The sequence below is a fragment of the Desmodus rotundus genome, chromosome 3, assembly GCF_022682495.2.
Source record: "Desmodus rotundus isolate HL8 chromosome 3, HLdesRot8A.1, whole genome shotgun sequence".
NCBI classification, from domain to species: domain Eukaryota; kingdom Metazoa; phylum Chordata; class Mammalia; order Chiroptera; family Phyllostomidae; genus Desmodus; species Desmodus rotundus.
The window spans coordinates 103,684,496-103,700,423 of record NC_071389.1 but is presented as its reverse complement, the minus strand read 5'-3'; the positions used below and the strand labels follow the sequence as shown (position 1 = coordinate 103,700,423).

Here is a 15,928-nt window from a genome sequence, read left to right as displayed (position 1 = left end):
ACATTTCCCACTTCCTTTAGATCCATTTGAGGTATGGTAATTGGATTTTATCCAGGTGCCACTATCTCAAGAATACAAAAAATGTACTAGTTATGATTTTGTATGGGTTGATGCATTCCCTTGCAGGAAAGCAACAGCTTTAATGACAGGTAAATTATTTAAAAATATATGTATAGTTAATTAATTCCCAGTTAGGGAATTCCCTCTGAGTTAATGACCATGAGACTCATTTTACTAGACAAACAATGCAACCCATTTGTAGTATTTGGCCTATTCTACAGTATTTTCATTGTGCCTATCACCCCTAGTTCTCTAGATTGTAGAATAGACAAATGGTACAATTAAAACCTAGTAAGATAAATTTTCAGAAGCTTTTAATCTCCCTTGGCCAAAACCTCTCCTTATAGTGCTCATCAACCTGAGATCTATGGTAAACACAGTCACCAGCCACCTTACGAATCTAGATGAAGGGACATACGAATCAACTTTACTAAAAGGAGACATTCTGCATTATTATCAAGGCTCATTAACCAGCTTATAAAAACTAATAAATTAGTAACACTTCAGTGTGCTTCCAAGAGACAATGATTAAAAGCCTGCAATTTACAACCATTGGAAAAGACATTAATTAAAAGACTCACTCTCCAAGATTGTTAGGAGGCACATTATCAGGTGCCTAACCACAAACGGGCCATCTGCTCCTATCTGATACTTGCCTCCACCTACAGCTGAGATCAAAGACTTCCCGAGAATGAGAAGCCACAGATCCGAGACAGCTATCCCAAAACATCACCGAGACCTCCATACCTACAAATACTAAACTTTCCTTGTCTTTATCTAACATTAACTATACTTGTTCTTTATAGATTTTTCTCAAACTCTGCGTATAGAGCCCAAATGTTGATTGCTGAAGGTATATAAAAAAACCTTTCTATTATCATTAATACTTTTTATGATTTGTTTTAAAATTTAGAAGAAATGGATTGAAATCTAGTTGAAAGAGGCAAGTCTGGTCTCAAAATGGAGAGCTATGATCCAAAGGAACCAGAGCAGTTGAGAAAACAGTTTATTGGTGGTTTGAGCTTTGAAACTACAGATGATAGTTTAAGCGAATATTTTGAGAAATGGGGCATGCTCAAAGATCGTGCGGTGACCAGACCCCCAAATAAAACATTCCCGGGGCTTTGGTTTTGTGACTTATTCCTATGTTGAAGAGGTGGATGCAGCAATGTGTGCTTGACCACACAAGGTTGATGGGCATATAGTGGAATCAGAGAGCTGTTTTTACAGAGGATTCATTAAAGCCTGGTGCCCATCTAACAGTGAAGAAAATTTTTGTTGGTGGTATTAAAGAAGATACAGAATATAATTTGAGAGACGACTTTGAAAAGTACAGCAAGACTGAAATCACAGAAGTTATGGAAGATAGGCAGAGTGGGGAAAAAAAAGAGGATTTGCTTTGTAACTTTTGATGATCATGATAGTTGATAAAATTGTTCAGAAATACCACACTATTAATGAGCATAATTATTAAGTGAAAAAGACCCTTTCTAAATACTAAATACAGTCTACTGGAAAGAGGCCATTGAGGTAGATCTGGCAACTTCATGGGTTGTGGAGGAAACTCTGGTGGAAGAAGAGGCTGTGGTGTGGCAGCAGAGGTAGTTATGGAAGAAGTGATGCTGGATATAACGGATTTGGAGGTGATGATGGCAACTATGGCACTGGTCCTAGTTATAGTAGTAGGGGAGCCTATGGTGGTGGTAGACCAGGATATGGAAACCAAGATATTGGTGGATATGATGGTTACAACAAAGAGGGGAATTTTCTTGGCAACTACGGTGGTGGTGGAAACTATGATTTTAGAAATTACAGTGGACAACAGCAGTCAAATTATGGACCCACGAAGGGGCAGTTTTGGTGGAAGCAGCTCAGGCAGCTCCTGTGGTGGCTATGGATCTGGTGGTGGAAGTGGTGGATATGGTAGTAGGTTCTAAAAACTGAGCAGAAAAGGGCTACCGTTCTTATCGGGAGAGAGCAATGAGTTGTCAGGAAAGCTGCAGGTTACTTTGAGACAGTGGTCCCAAATGCACTAGAGAAACTGTAAAATTCTGCCACAGAAGGAGCAATCACCCATAGTCGTTACTGCAGCTTAAACAGGAAACCCTTCTTGTTCAGGACCATCACAGCCAGTTTGCAAACAGCACAGATATTAATGCCATGTAGTGTCAATTAGATGTACATTCATCTGTCGTAGCTTTGTCTTTTTCTTTTCATTACATCAGGTATATTGCCCTATGAACTTGTGGCAGTGGTACAGGAATAAAAAATTAAGGAATTTTTAAATTAAAAAAAAAAAGGAAGAATGCTATTGCAAAAGGAAGATGTGTTTATAAGTTAAAAGGAGGTACTTTGTCCTGAGTGTGCTTACCCCCTAACTTAACAAAGACTACTAACTATCCTGACAGAAACCGAAGTAACTCTAAAAACACGGCCACCTGTAACTTCAACTGACACACAGAAAACTTACTTATAAAACTCTTATGGTCCTTGGGGCCTCTGGAATTTTTTAGATGGTAATTGTAATTTAAAGCATCATGTTCTTACAACTTTCAGCCCTGATTAAACCTTAAGGTTACAGCTTTCAATTGTACAACTATCAGAAGTCAAATTAATAATAGTACATGAGTATTTTCAATGGGAAGTAAATGGGCTATAGTAAATAGAAAGCCGCCTCATGGTCAGATTATGGAAACTGAAAAGACATATGGCATACCCTCAAACTATAAGTGAATGTTATACTAAATGCAAAATATAGAAAACTGAGGTAGGCAACAAAACCTGGATTGTGATAGATGGTAGGTTAGAAATGTTTTTCTTAATAAATGCCCATAGGAGCTAGTTGCCTCCTATTTACCTTTCACTTTAGAGGAAAAAAAAAAAATTGGCCTAAGACTTGCACCCAAGGTTACAATCCTTCCCCATCCCCAATGGTCCATCCTTCAGCAAGACAAATGCTCACACTGACACTTCTCTTAGGAATAAGACTTCGCAGCATCATGAGACCTTGTTTATCGAACCAAAAGGATGGTCATTAATGCATCCTTTGGAATGACTTAGGATGAACAGAGGGACATGTAGACAAAAAGGAGCCACATACTAAACCTGACAAGCTCAGGGAAGGCTTGCATTGGCAGCCTTACAAACTTGAGAGACCTAAAGTAACCACATGTAATGGTCTGGAAATAAGTTTTAAAATGCAATTTATGGCAGAGAGTCACATCCCTAGGCTAGAATCTCCCGACAAAACTCAGTCTTTATAGAGAAAAAACAAATTCCTGTCACTGTTATTACCATGTTAATTCACTGTTAACTATCCTGTACCCACCCACATAAAAGACCAATGGATTATATGCAATGCCCTTATGCCTCTTCTTTTGATTGTAGTGTACAAAATAAGAGGCAAAACTGCCATTTTCCAGAGCATTTCCTCAGTCCATTGAGGTTTTGCTTCCCAGCAGTTGTCACCAGTTTGGCTCAAATAACCTCATAAAAATTCTGACAAGTTTGGATGTTTCTTATGTTGACACCCCAGAATGGGAGGCAGATCAGCGTAACAACCTGAACTGCAGTGGAGTTAGAGTTGGGCTCCCAAGTGAGCCTTGATAAATTGACTTACCGGCTTCTTTATTATGCAAGTGACTGTGTGCAACAAGGCCAAAGTCCCTACCCTACTCTGAGGTCCCATCTCCCCAAAAGATTAAGTCTTTCCAAGAAGGGCTGCACCATCAATCCTCTTATGTAACCAGCACCTGGCTTAGTGTGCCTGGAAGAATCATTCACTGGTTTGTTAAATGAGTAAATGACTGGCTCTGATAAAGAACTCAAGAGTTAAAGATTTTAGCCTTAGCTGATAGGCTTAAATGATTACTGCATGTGGAAAGCCATTATTCCAGAACTGGAAAGCATGATTCCAGGAGGTCCAAGCAACTCAAAGTTTGTGTCCCAGGGGGCTGGGTTTGTAAGTGGATGCAGATGGTATCATGGTACAATCCAACTCTCACCCAATTAACCTTTTCCCCAAACCTCTTACCTACCCTTTCTTCTCCTTATAAAAGGTCAGCTTGAGATGAAATGTTGAGACGGTTTTCGAAGGCGCATAACTCACCCTCTTCTCAGATCGCAGGCCATAAAGCACCCAATAAAGATACTACCCTTGTCTCTGATTATTGGTTCTGGCAAGTGACAGGCAGCCAAATACCATGTTTTCCAGTTTCAGCTCCATGGCATGACTGCAGCTAGTCATAAATGTGTTATGGTATTTACACAGAATAATTATGCTAATAGAGATAAAATGGAAAGCAGTTGTGTTTCAGAATTCAATAATGTTTCTAGAGCTGCCGTTTAAATTATGTCTGTTCTAAGCATTCCTTGAATTTTTCTTTCAAATATGTAAATTTTACAGAAAGCCTTGAGTTACCTCTACCAAAACTAAGCAATGAGAGAAAAAAAATTAGGTGTTTTATTAAAAGGAAAATACTAGATCTGACGTTAGTTGTTTGGTGTCCCCCCACCCCACAAATTACAGGTCTGCAATTCCTTATCAGCAATTTTGAGATTAAAAAAAAAAGTCTGACCATCTAGTTTTTCCTGTTTGTGACAAAAACTGACCTATAGCCATACAGTTTAACTCAGTTACTAATACCTGATTTCCTACTACAAAAATGACTTGACTATGGGGTGCTGTCCCAGGCCCCATTGTGGGTATTATGAAATTTATTTTCAAAACTGGGAAAATTTTGAATTCTAAAACTCTCAAGGGTTTCTGATAATTACAGTATACTTATAAGAGCATAAACCAAGAAAAAAAGCAATTGTGTTGTGTACTACTGCCATCTGCTGACCTCAGTTCAGAACTACAAATATGTATGCAAAGGTTTAACCTTGCTTATGAGGGTTTAAAGCACCATACCCGTGACTTAAAAATATTTGAGATTCTATTTTCAAAAGCAATTGCTATGAAAAAACAAATCCTCAGTGGATACGTTTTTTTAAAAATAGCAAAAATATATTGGACCATGTATGTTCCATCCACGTAACATCACCCGGAAGTTGAATTACTCACCTCAACTTAATGTAGTTAATTATCTTTAATCCCTTCGGGTGCTATATTTAACTACTCTTGTCTTGAATTGATCTGAAAGCCAGAGATAAGGACTGATGCCATCAAAATAGAAGCTTTAAAATAATCAGAAATTGCTCCACTGACCATTTCTAACAGAGCTGAAAGCAGCATTGTCAGCAAGATTACAGGAATCTAATGTTTTATATAATCACGGGTGGTAGAGTAAATCCATGAAACCTACTTTAGCCAACAATAGCCTTTTAGGGTATTTCTGATTGTTCATAATCTTCCCTTTTGTAAACTATCATGAATATATTTTTTGTATGTTCAAACAACAGTGTACATCTTGTTTACTGCCCATAACTATGTGCTTTAGAACAGAAGGTCTGTTTAAATACGTAACAAAAATTTGTTAAGTTTTGGTTTAATAAATTTGCAAGAGTTTACTTCTTAGGAGCTATCTGAATAGCACCTGTAAAGTATTAAGGATATTTTAGGAAAGATAGTCCCCCTCTCCAGAAAAATGTACTTCTAAATAAATCTAAGGATTCAACATAAATCTGTAAAATATACTAAGTCTCTAAGTATAATACCAACCATGCTTAATTTGAAACTTGAGAATCGGAAATCAAGGCAATGCCTTCATTTCACAGATAAAGAAAATGAAGCCCTGACAGGATAAATAAAGCACCTAGTCTAATGTTCCTGAAAGAGCTAACTGTTCTTTTCACTATAACAGAAAATATGCTGTTAGGATTTATACCTGTCCTCACTCAATGTGACCTCCCACAGTGGACCCACGTAGTCTGTGGCTCTCTCTCTGGTTCTGTTCTTAAAGATTGAATCTTAGCTTCTCTTTGGTTCGTTTTTCTCAAAAGGCCTATATTCGTGAATCTGTTTAAACTGCCCGGATGTCAGGAACAATGTTCTCTAATCCAGTTGGTTATGAGGCAGGGGACCAAAGGGACTGATTTGGAGCTTTGCTCCTGTATATCTAGCTTCTAAGTAAAGAAAAACGCAGAAAAATACACATGGAGGCACCACTCTAGGTGTTTATACTCTTAGACCCAGACTGATGCAGTCAGGCTGTTCTGAACACCAACTTCTAAATTCGTAACATTTTGTTAGTAGCATCATTTTATAGTATGATATACCCAGAAACAAAAAAGTACTTACTGTTGGAAAACACATTAAAAATAGTCTATTCCTAAGAAAACATCAAAATGGAATAATTGAAATTCAACGAACTAATCTAAATATGACTAAGGGGTAAAACCCAAAAATACTGTTATTTAGTTAGAGAAATTTATTCTTTAAAAATATTATTCATGTACACTTTCATGACTTTTGTTTGAGGGGAACAGGAAATTATCCTACAGTGAATGTTAACGTAGAACATAAGTGACATTAGGTATAACAATACATTTTGGAAATAACTGGCAAAATAAAGTATAAATTTTATAGTGATTTAAGACTGCAAATTATTTAAGATCAGATTAAATGGACCCACATTAGAGTAGTAGCACAAACCAAAATTTTGTAGTTTTATGACTTCATAACTGTCATACTTAATACTATGCATAAACAAGTTACACCTCATTACCAAATTATAATGGCCAGGACAAAGGGAAATTCCATAAGAAAAAGTGACCAAAGTTTGAGTGGATAGTACAATATACATCCTCTTCCTATATGAATATGTTTTAACACACTGGTAACACTCCGTGTAATAAAAGAAAAACCATAAACTACTATTTAACAAAATGTATTCTTGGCACCCCCCCCAAGAAAAACTTCTTGTCTAGGAAAATCCATTAATATATTACCTAATACAGTCAAAAGCCCAAAAAATGTATTAATGAAGATGCAATTTGCATGCAAAATTCCCTTCTCCCCGTAGGTATAAAAACTTTTTCATCAGTTCATTTTAAGTGGCAAAATCTTCAGAACAGAAAAATAGAGCATCTCCAATAGACATCTAAAGGCAATAAAGTTATATTTACAGGATGCTATAATCTGAAATCACTAAGAAGCAAAAAGAAACTGCAATCTTTTGCTCAGCAATCAGCTGTGACTGCACACAATAGGAAGATCCAGGACCAATGAAATGTATTCTAGCTGAGAGAAGCTTCACAGAACAAACAATTCTCATTAAATAGTTTTCTTTCCACCTGAGAGTCAAGTTACTCAATCCTTGGATTGTAATCAAAACAAACACAGAAACTCTGAATCTTCAATCATGGCAAGGTCAAAATTATGTAGACATTTCTGTTTAGAAAACCTAAAGTGTACAATAAGGGGAATGTAAATAGCAAGACAAGTTGCTTAATATAGTAGGAGCATGGCAGAAAGGTGTGGTATTTGGTAAAATACACATTAAGTGACATTTGGGGAAAAGTTTATTGCTCTGATGGAGTACAGCACCACTTTCAAGAGGAAAAGATAGGATCAACCACCTTCCTATCAACAAGATTCATTTATAGAAAAAGTTCTTAAGGAAGTAGTCTGGGAAAAGGTAGGTATGAAGAAACTTGTATTATATATTTTAAATATGCTACTCATTTTTCTTCATTAAATAGACAATGAGCAATCTATTTTAGTAAAGTATTATTGGATTTGTTACTGTATGATTATCAAATCAACAATGTAAAATTAAAGAAGAGGAATGCTATTCAAACTTACAAAACAAGTTAGAACACTTAAAGTAATTTTTATGCCACAGATATTTTTGGTATTATTGCTTAAATATATAGTGATTACACTTGTGAAATTTTCCAAATCATGACTCAAGAAAATTCCTTCTGAATGCTAACATTTATCCTGAAGGAGAGAGCAGTATCTAAGGGATGTGCAACACAGCCTACCCACTGTGGGAAAGAACCCAACTTCCCCACCCCTGGCAATTTCAGAAAACTAGTGTCACCGTGGCGACTAAGGAACTGGGAACAAGAAAACATGACTACACACATGCCAAATGAAGTCAGCCAAAGGGTTTCTTTATGACAATCTGTAGCTAGCACTAAAAGAAAACACTTGAATGGATACATACCCTGCTAAGCAGAAGCACAAGTTTTTTAATGCAATCTTCTATAAGAAGTAATTAAAATTTAAAAGCCAAAAAATCTAACAACAAAGGCGATTTCCTTTGAGTTAAACTTATCCGCCAATAATCTGAAACATCAGAATTCCCCCTACACTGGTAATCTTCATGGTAATACATGATACTATCTTTTAAAACTAGCCTGACTTTCTATTTCAGGAGTGGCATTTCTAAAGATAATTTTATCCAATGTACGCATCAATCATATTTGAGGGCAGGCGCAAGAATTCTAATAATATTGGGAAAGTTATGGAGCACCAGACGGGTATTGTAACATGATCTATATCCTTCAAAGTGTGTGTGTGTAGTGGGGGGGAGATCAAGCTTCTGTAAAAGGAGATTTTGGATACTTAACAGTTGGCATAAAAAATAGAACAGAATTTTATACTTTCATCAGATATTTTTACAAAAAAATGTCTCCATGATCATGTTTTCAATGTCATTCTTCATACACACATACAAATACACACACATATATACATATACATTTAAATAACTCATTGGAGTGATGCAGAAAGCCACAAATAAGAAAAGGACATAAGGTTTTAATAAGGGGAACAAAAGTTGTTTTCACCAGTATAGATTCACATTACAGTACACCAATATTGACAGCATTCTCTCGTCTGTTTTTGGTACAGAAGATGGCCTCTCTCTCTCTTTCTCTCTCTCTCTCTCTCTCTCTCTCTCTACATAACCTTGTAAGGCTTCAGTAACTAAAACATAAAACAAAACAAACAAAACTCCCCCCCAAAAAAACAAAACAAAAAACCCCAGCCTATTAGTTTATAGTTTATTTTAAAAATTCTGAAAGACACTGCAAATTCTAAACTTTTAGTAGTGCTATCCATACACAACCATGTGGTCAAAAACCCAGTAAAAGGGCCCCCTTTCAAGGAAGCGTTGCAACAGTAGAATTGTGCAATATGTATGTTTCTTACTACAAGAAAAAAATTATACATGGCACATTCTCATTCATATTTTGTAATGTAAAAAGTTACAAACATATCTAATCAAATAAATAATAAAAAAATTTGAATGTATTTGTTAAGTATCCTAAAACCACTACATAGAATAATGGCAACTTTCACTCACAGATTATTTACATGGTAATACCCAGTGTGGGTACACTGCTACAAAACTTAAAACAGAAGAAGTAAACTTGAAATGTTTTCCATAATGAAGATCTAGCAGCATAACTATCTAATGCTGTTTTATCCCGACTGCTTCTGAAACGTTCCTTTTTAGTCTGTGTCTTCATCCAGTTCATAATAGTCTTTATCATAAATGTCTTTTACTAAAAGAACCCGTACGAGCATATTTTCCAAGGTGTTTCGGTCCAATGAAGTAGATGTGTACCAGACAGGGCTATCTGTGGAACTAGAGCATTCTGGTTGCAAATAAAAAACATCCATTCTCTGATTAAGATTCTGTGGACTTTGGGAGAAAGGAGAAAGTCAATTTTACAGTATATATACAAAATTCGCCACAACTTTCTGTTCTTATTTCAGGAATTCTTCCATGACTACTAACCAAATTATGTAATCAGACCATACGCATCTCATTACCTACATTAAATACTCTATCATTCAGATATTTTGGAAGTTAATTTCTCTGAGAAAACATTATTTCCCATCATAATTTAAATCATGTTTTTTACCAAATCCAAGATACCATTAATCAAAATAATTAAAATATTATTTAATACTTCTACTAAATAAGCAAAATACAACTATAATTTCAAGATAGATCAATTATAACAAGCATCCCAGTTTCAGAGATGATAAAATGTGAAGTGTCTTAGAATTGATGAAATATGGTAGCACATAAAATAAAAATACTTAACAACACTACACAACAAAGCTTAATTTTTAAAATACCAACAAGAAGGTACTGAGATAGGAATTTCTACCAAATAGTTACTACCACTGGGAGATGCTGATTCTGTTCCAGCCAAATAGGGCCACCCCAAAACAATCATCAGAAATATTACATCATCCTATAGGTGACATGACCATTTTTATGGGTTCTTGAGAGCTAACTTGGGGACCTAACAATAAGAAAATACATTGAGTTCATGCTAACCTTTTGAAAAGTAGAGAGTGCATATTTAAAATAATGGACAAGTATAAAATAATTTATGGTCTCTAAATATTTCACTTATAATTTTTTTTAAATGTCTACTGGTATCAGATTGGGGGAAAAAACAGCAGTATTAGCTGAAAAGTATAGTGCTTTCGGAACGCTTTGATCTTTCAGACCTTCTTAAAGGGCAATTTTTTCTTAAATGTACGTACTTAAATTTCCTCTGCAGTTATCTATTCTACCTTTTAACTTACCTTTTCACCATGGCATAACAAATATAACCTGTCACTTGTTTGTGCAAAGTTTCATGGTAACAGTCACAACTGTTTTTTATATATAATAGTATATGGCTGCTTTCTGGCCATAAAAGCAGAATTGAGAAACTGCAATAAAGACTCTATAACCAAAAAAAGCCTAATATATTTACTACCTGACATTTTACAAAAAAGATTTGTGTCCCCTGCTTTACACAGTCATTAGAATTGCTATACTTAAAAAGATGACAATAGTAGCAGATTCATCAGAAGAGAGTGATTTCTTAATATCAAGTATGAAGTACAAGCTGGCATTTTATAATAATGGGACTAAAAATGTTATAATTGAATAGACTTAGATATAAATGAGAAGAGAAATCTAAAGAAGGATCAGTGGAAAATGTCACCTCTTGGTAATGTTAAATTCAAGGCAACTAACTTATACAATTTTAAAAATTAAATATGATTAACACTTACCTTTTAGACAAGTAGCATTCAAACATTTTCACAGGACATCTAGAAGGATTGGCTGTGTTTTCAATTTGTTCAAATACTGGTTCATCATCTTCATGTTTCCTTTTTCCAGTAGTAATTTTATCTTAAAAAATAAAAATTGAATAAGCTTCCTAAGCCCAATCTTGAAGACAGACATTTCTATCCACTCTATTGAGTCCTAGTGTTATACCAAAGAATGGTACTAGGTATCCTTCAGAGATCTAAGTGTGGCTTCTGGTAATTCATAAATTTCAAACAAAATTAACTAAGATGTTTTAATGAGACATAGGATTTCTTATTTTATGAAAATGACTGTCCTCAGGTTCTTATCAAGTGGCCTAGGTAGTCTTTAGTAAGGCAAGGTTTGGTTATCTCTGTCACATACAATCCCCAAATAAAAATCTGTTATACTACCTTCATTATCTGTTCCACATAAAGAAGACACTTGGTATCGAAGACATGCTTTGTTTTCCATTGTTAAAGGATTTTTTTTCCAATGCCTAAACACAGTGCCAAAGGAAAGTCTTAAGTGTTGTTCCACTGTTTTCAGGCCAAAATACTTAGTGTTAAAGTAGAACAGGGTATTCAGAAGAGCTACTGGAGAGTGTGAGCCTAGTTGTTTTATCCTCCAGAGATAATCTTCTTCGACTCGAGAAAATATTGACCCTTAAACAGAGAGATATTTTAAAAGAATTATAAGAAAGAAAACAGTTTTCATTTACTATCTAGAAATAGACAGAGTTCAGAAGAAACCTATCACCATCTTCCACTCACACCAAGTCAACTGAAATGAGTTTCAGAATTACTTATGCAGCTCATTAGCAATGGGGAGGAGGCTAGGGAACATAAGAAGACTATGAACTAGCATCTCTGCTATAAGGGACTGGATGTTTGCTTCTGTTCCATAGGATAAGCACAGACAATGGTCAGAAAGAAATTTAAATCTGTAGAATACCTGGGAAAAAAACATGTAATTTCCATTTACAAACATCTTTACTTAAACATCTAAAACAGAGGTATAATCTTAGATAAATTTACATCAGATTCTCCACTAAAGGCTTAGGAAGGAAACATCCAGTTTCTTACTCCAGAGAAAGGTCATATTTATTACAAAGCTCTTCATAAACAGTAGTTATCTCCGACATTAATTTCTAATTCAACAAAAGATCAATCGTTGAGTTCACACATAAGTGGTCTAAATCACACATAAGTAGTCTAAAATATATGCTAATTTAAATCATTCCCTAATTATTTTTAATATACACTCTGTAAAAATAAAAGTCCCCAGCAGCAATTTAACAACAGCTTTATTTCAAAAGAGCATTACCATCTGGAAGTATGCTTGGTTGCCAACTTCGGAGGATTTTATTCAATTCTTGCTCAAATGTCTGGTATCCTGGATCAATAAATATGTTGTCTTTTCGGTTACTACTACACAAGTACTACAAAAAAAAAAAAAAGAAAATTTCTTGAAGGAAAACCAGCTAGTTATAAATAGTGAATATGTTACTTATAGTCTGTATTACTTAAGGAAAAAATAAAGATTACATCTAACAAAAACAAGCACACTTATAAAACATGAGAGATTACTGGCTTTCACTACATATCTACAAATCATAAAGAATCAAAAGTACCAATTACTCTGTTGCTTAAGACACACAAAGCTGAAATACACACCCAAGAATCCAGAATGTTAAGAACTGGATGAAAACCTATGGTCTGTCAGATAAGAAACAGAATTTCTGGCTCCAGTTCATTACATACTACATGGAGGATAAAAATTAAATTTGACATTAAGAGTAATTAAATTATCATGATTAAAGAAAAATTCTGAATGGTGAGGGTGGTCTGAAATGTTACTCTCCAACTGTGTGACATTCTCCAGCATCGACGCTGTTAGGCAAATTAATGTTTTTCTCTTGACTGCCTCTCTAGGCTTCACTGTCCTGTGAGTCCAAAACAAATTAATCAATCTTGTAATTTACTATGACACATCTTAACAGCGAGGGTATTAAAGGATGATTTAAACATGACAGTTCGCAAAGTCCATCTCCAATGGAATTTAACAATGAAATAATGTCAAAGTAAAATGCATAACAATAGCACAAAGAATGGGAGGCAAGAATTAGGACTACACTGGTATAAGGTTCTTACATTATACATGAAGTTGTACTGTAATATTTGAAGGTAAATAATAATTAACTAAAGATGCATATTTTAAATCCTAGGATACCACTAAAATTTTAAGAGGCATAAATAATAAACCAATAGTGGAGACAAAAATGGAATCACAAAAATTAACACACAAGAAAGCAGAAAAAGACCAAAAAAACCCAAAAAACAAAGAACAGTTATAACAAATACAAAACTAGCAGGAGGATAGATTTTAATCCAATGATAGCAATAATTACATTAAATGTAAAAGGTCTAAAGTAGGGTCGGCAAACTAAACTTCTTGAGGCAAATCTGGCCCACTGTCTATTTTTGTAAATAAAGCTTCCTTGAAAGACAGACACACAGCATTTGTATATTGTCTAAGGCGGTTTTCATACTCCCATGGCAGAGGTGAATAATTTGCATGACACAGACAAATGTGGTTTGCAAAACCTAAAACATTTACTATGTAGTCTTTATTTTTAAAGTCTTTTACTTTTATGTTTACTAAAGTCTTTAGTATCTGGTCTTTTACCTTGTTGATCTAAACACACCAAGATAAATACTGTCAGATTGGACTAAAGGGAAAAAAAAATCAAGGCCCCAAAATATGCTGCCTCTAAGACACCTACTTTAAATATGGAGACCCAGATAAGTAAAAACTAAATGGATGAAAAAATATATACCATGTATACTAATTAAAAATAAGACTAGAGTACTATTATGTGAGTTGACCGATTATGAATCCTAACTGTCAGAAGGAATTTTAGCCAACATAATTTCAAAATGGTAGTACAAAAATTTCTAACTAACATCTTTCAAAAAGGATAACAATTAGACCAATAATTGCCTGGCAATCAAAAATGATATCAATAAGTCAAAAGCCAAAAACTGCTAAGCTCCCAACTCAGCTCTGAAAAGGCTTCTTTAGGTAGTCCATGATAAATTCAAAGATATTCTACCCTTATTGCTACAATGATGATATGTTTCATTAGTCATTGTTGTGTATGGAAAGCAGTACTATATTATTATTATTGCTATTGTTAATTCCCATTAAACGTAGTTCCAATTTACAAACACTTCATCTATACACTTTACAAACACCTCATCTGCCCCATCACTGGAGTCCTATGACCAATGGGAATCTGGTGAAGAAAAAACAAAACTGTGGATCCAGAAGCAAAGCAAAGAGAAGCTGTCAAGACAGCAGTACCTTCTGGAAAGAAGCCCGAGAGAAAACACCCTGACAGCACAGGCCTGTTGGATTAGCAGCAAGCTTAATCAAAAATAACCTTTACAGAAAGTCTTTAATCACAGAATTGTTTCAATTAATAAGCATCCTCTTTTCAAAATATAAATTCCTTTGTAATTGTTCTGGTCTCGCATTTTACTTAGAAATCCACAGATAATTTTAGAATCGCTGTATAGAGCAGCACTAAAAAATAAAATATGGTGTGATCCACATGTGTAATTTTAAATTTTCTAGTGGTCACATTAAAAAAGAAAACAGATTTAATTAAATATTTTATTTAACCCAATATATCTAATACACGTAATTTCAACGTAAAATAATATAAAAATGAGATAGTTCAAATTTTTTCAAATTTAAATCCTTAGAAATGTGTGTATATTTTATATTCAGAGCATTTTTCATTTTCAGAGTAGGTACATTTCAAGGGCCTGTTTTCCAATGGATTAACACTAATAGATAGCTATCTACTTCAGCAGAAATTCTGGTACTGCTCTTTTAGAAGTAGAATGAACATCCCATATAACATAATTAACAGGCAATTGAAAAGCGTGTATTTTGGAGAATACGTTCAGAACTTTAAAATATTTGTTTAGACGTGTATTGTCAGAAATAAGGAAAATATGTATTTTCAAAGAATGTTTTGGAAAGCTAGCTAAAGCAAGAAACTTATGTGTAACAATATACATAATAATTTATAAAATGTGGAGACTGTAAGACACTCATAATTTGACTATTAAACATATTTAAGAGATTCTACTTACATGACTCTAAAATTGGTTGTCTTATCAAATGCTATTTGCATCAAGTTTCATGAAGAATGTAAACTAACCCACCATTAATTTATTTTTCAATGATAATATTCCAAGAAAAGCTTTTCATGTTTCACCCTGGATAAAAGACAAAGTCTACACATTTTATCAAGGAATACAAGCCTTTTGTGACATGACTCTTATTCACACTCCACCCATCCCCAGAGCCCTCCACACATCTGAGTTCCAGCCATGCCAAGCCTCTCCTGGAAAGTGGTGCCTTTTATTTGTCTCTCTACTCGGAATGCCACTGTTCTTCCCTCATACTGTCTGCCTAGTGAATTTCTATGTATTCTTCAAAACTCAATTTAAAGGTCCTCTCCACTGTTTTATTTTCTCTGATTACAGCCTTAGGTAGAACAGAGTAGTCCTGGTTCTGTGCCACTACACCATACCATGAGTACAGCACTGTTTCAGTATTATCCATTTGTGTATTTCAAACCCTTGAATGGAGTATATTACAATGACTTAAGTCAAAGTGCTTACCAGATTAAATTAAAATGCCTAAGCTGCATAACCTGAGGTAAATTGCTTACCTCTACTTGCTCATCAAAAAATGGTAATAGTACACTTGCTGAGAGGATTAAATGACATGCCAAGTAATTAGCACAGTACATGGAAAGCAGTAAATAGTCAAGATAAACAAAAAAAGTCATC

At 34.7% G+C, this 15,928-nt stretch overlaps 1 protein-coding gene and 1 pseudogene across 3 annotated transcripts in view; one reads left to right on the top strand and one right to left on the bottom strand.

Moving 5' to 3' along the window:
- Nucleotides 1–818: 818 nt before the first annotated feature.
- Nucleotides 819–2,096, top strand: LOC112296206 (heterogeneous nuclear ribonucleoprotein A3 pseudogene; annotated as a pseudogene).
- A 6,654-nt stretch (nucleotides 2,097–8,750) lies between these two features.
- The window catches only part of ZMYM2 (zinc finger MYM-type containing 2), a 127,229-nt gene continuing 120,051 nt past the window's right edge, over nucleotides 8,751–15,928 (bottom strand). For all 3 annotated transcript variants that reach the window (XM_024551028.4, XM_053920693.1, XM_053920695.1), the window contains 4 exons: nucleotides 12,384–12,498; nucleotides 11,471–11,722; nucleotides 11,039–11,159; nucleotides 8,751–9,659 (listed from right to left, as the gene is read on the bottom strand). In XM_024551028.4, the coding sequence (XP_024406796.2) occupies nucleotides 9,467–9,659; nucleotides 11,039–11,159; nucleotides 11,471–11,722; nucleotides 12,384–12,498 (681 nt within the window). In that variant the 3' untranslated portion in view covers nucleotides 8,751–9,466. The remainder of the gene's footprint in view (nucleotides 9,660–11,038; nucleotides 11,160–11,470; nucleotides 11,723–12,383; nucleotides 12,499–15,928) is intronic.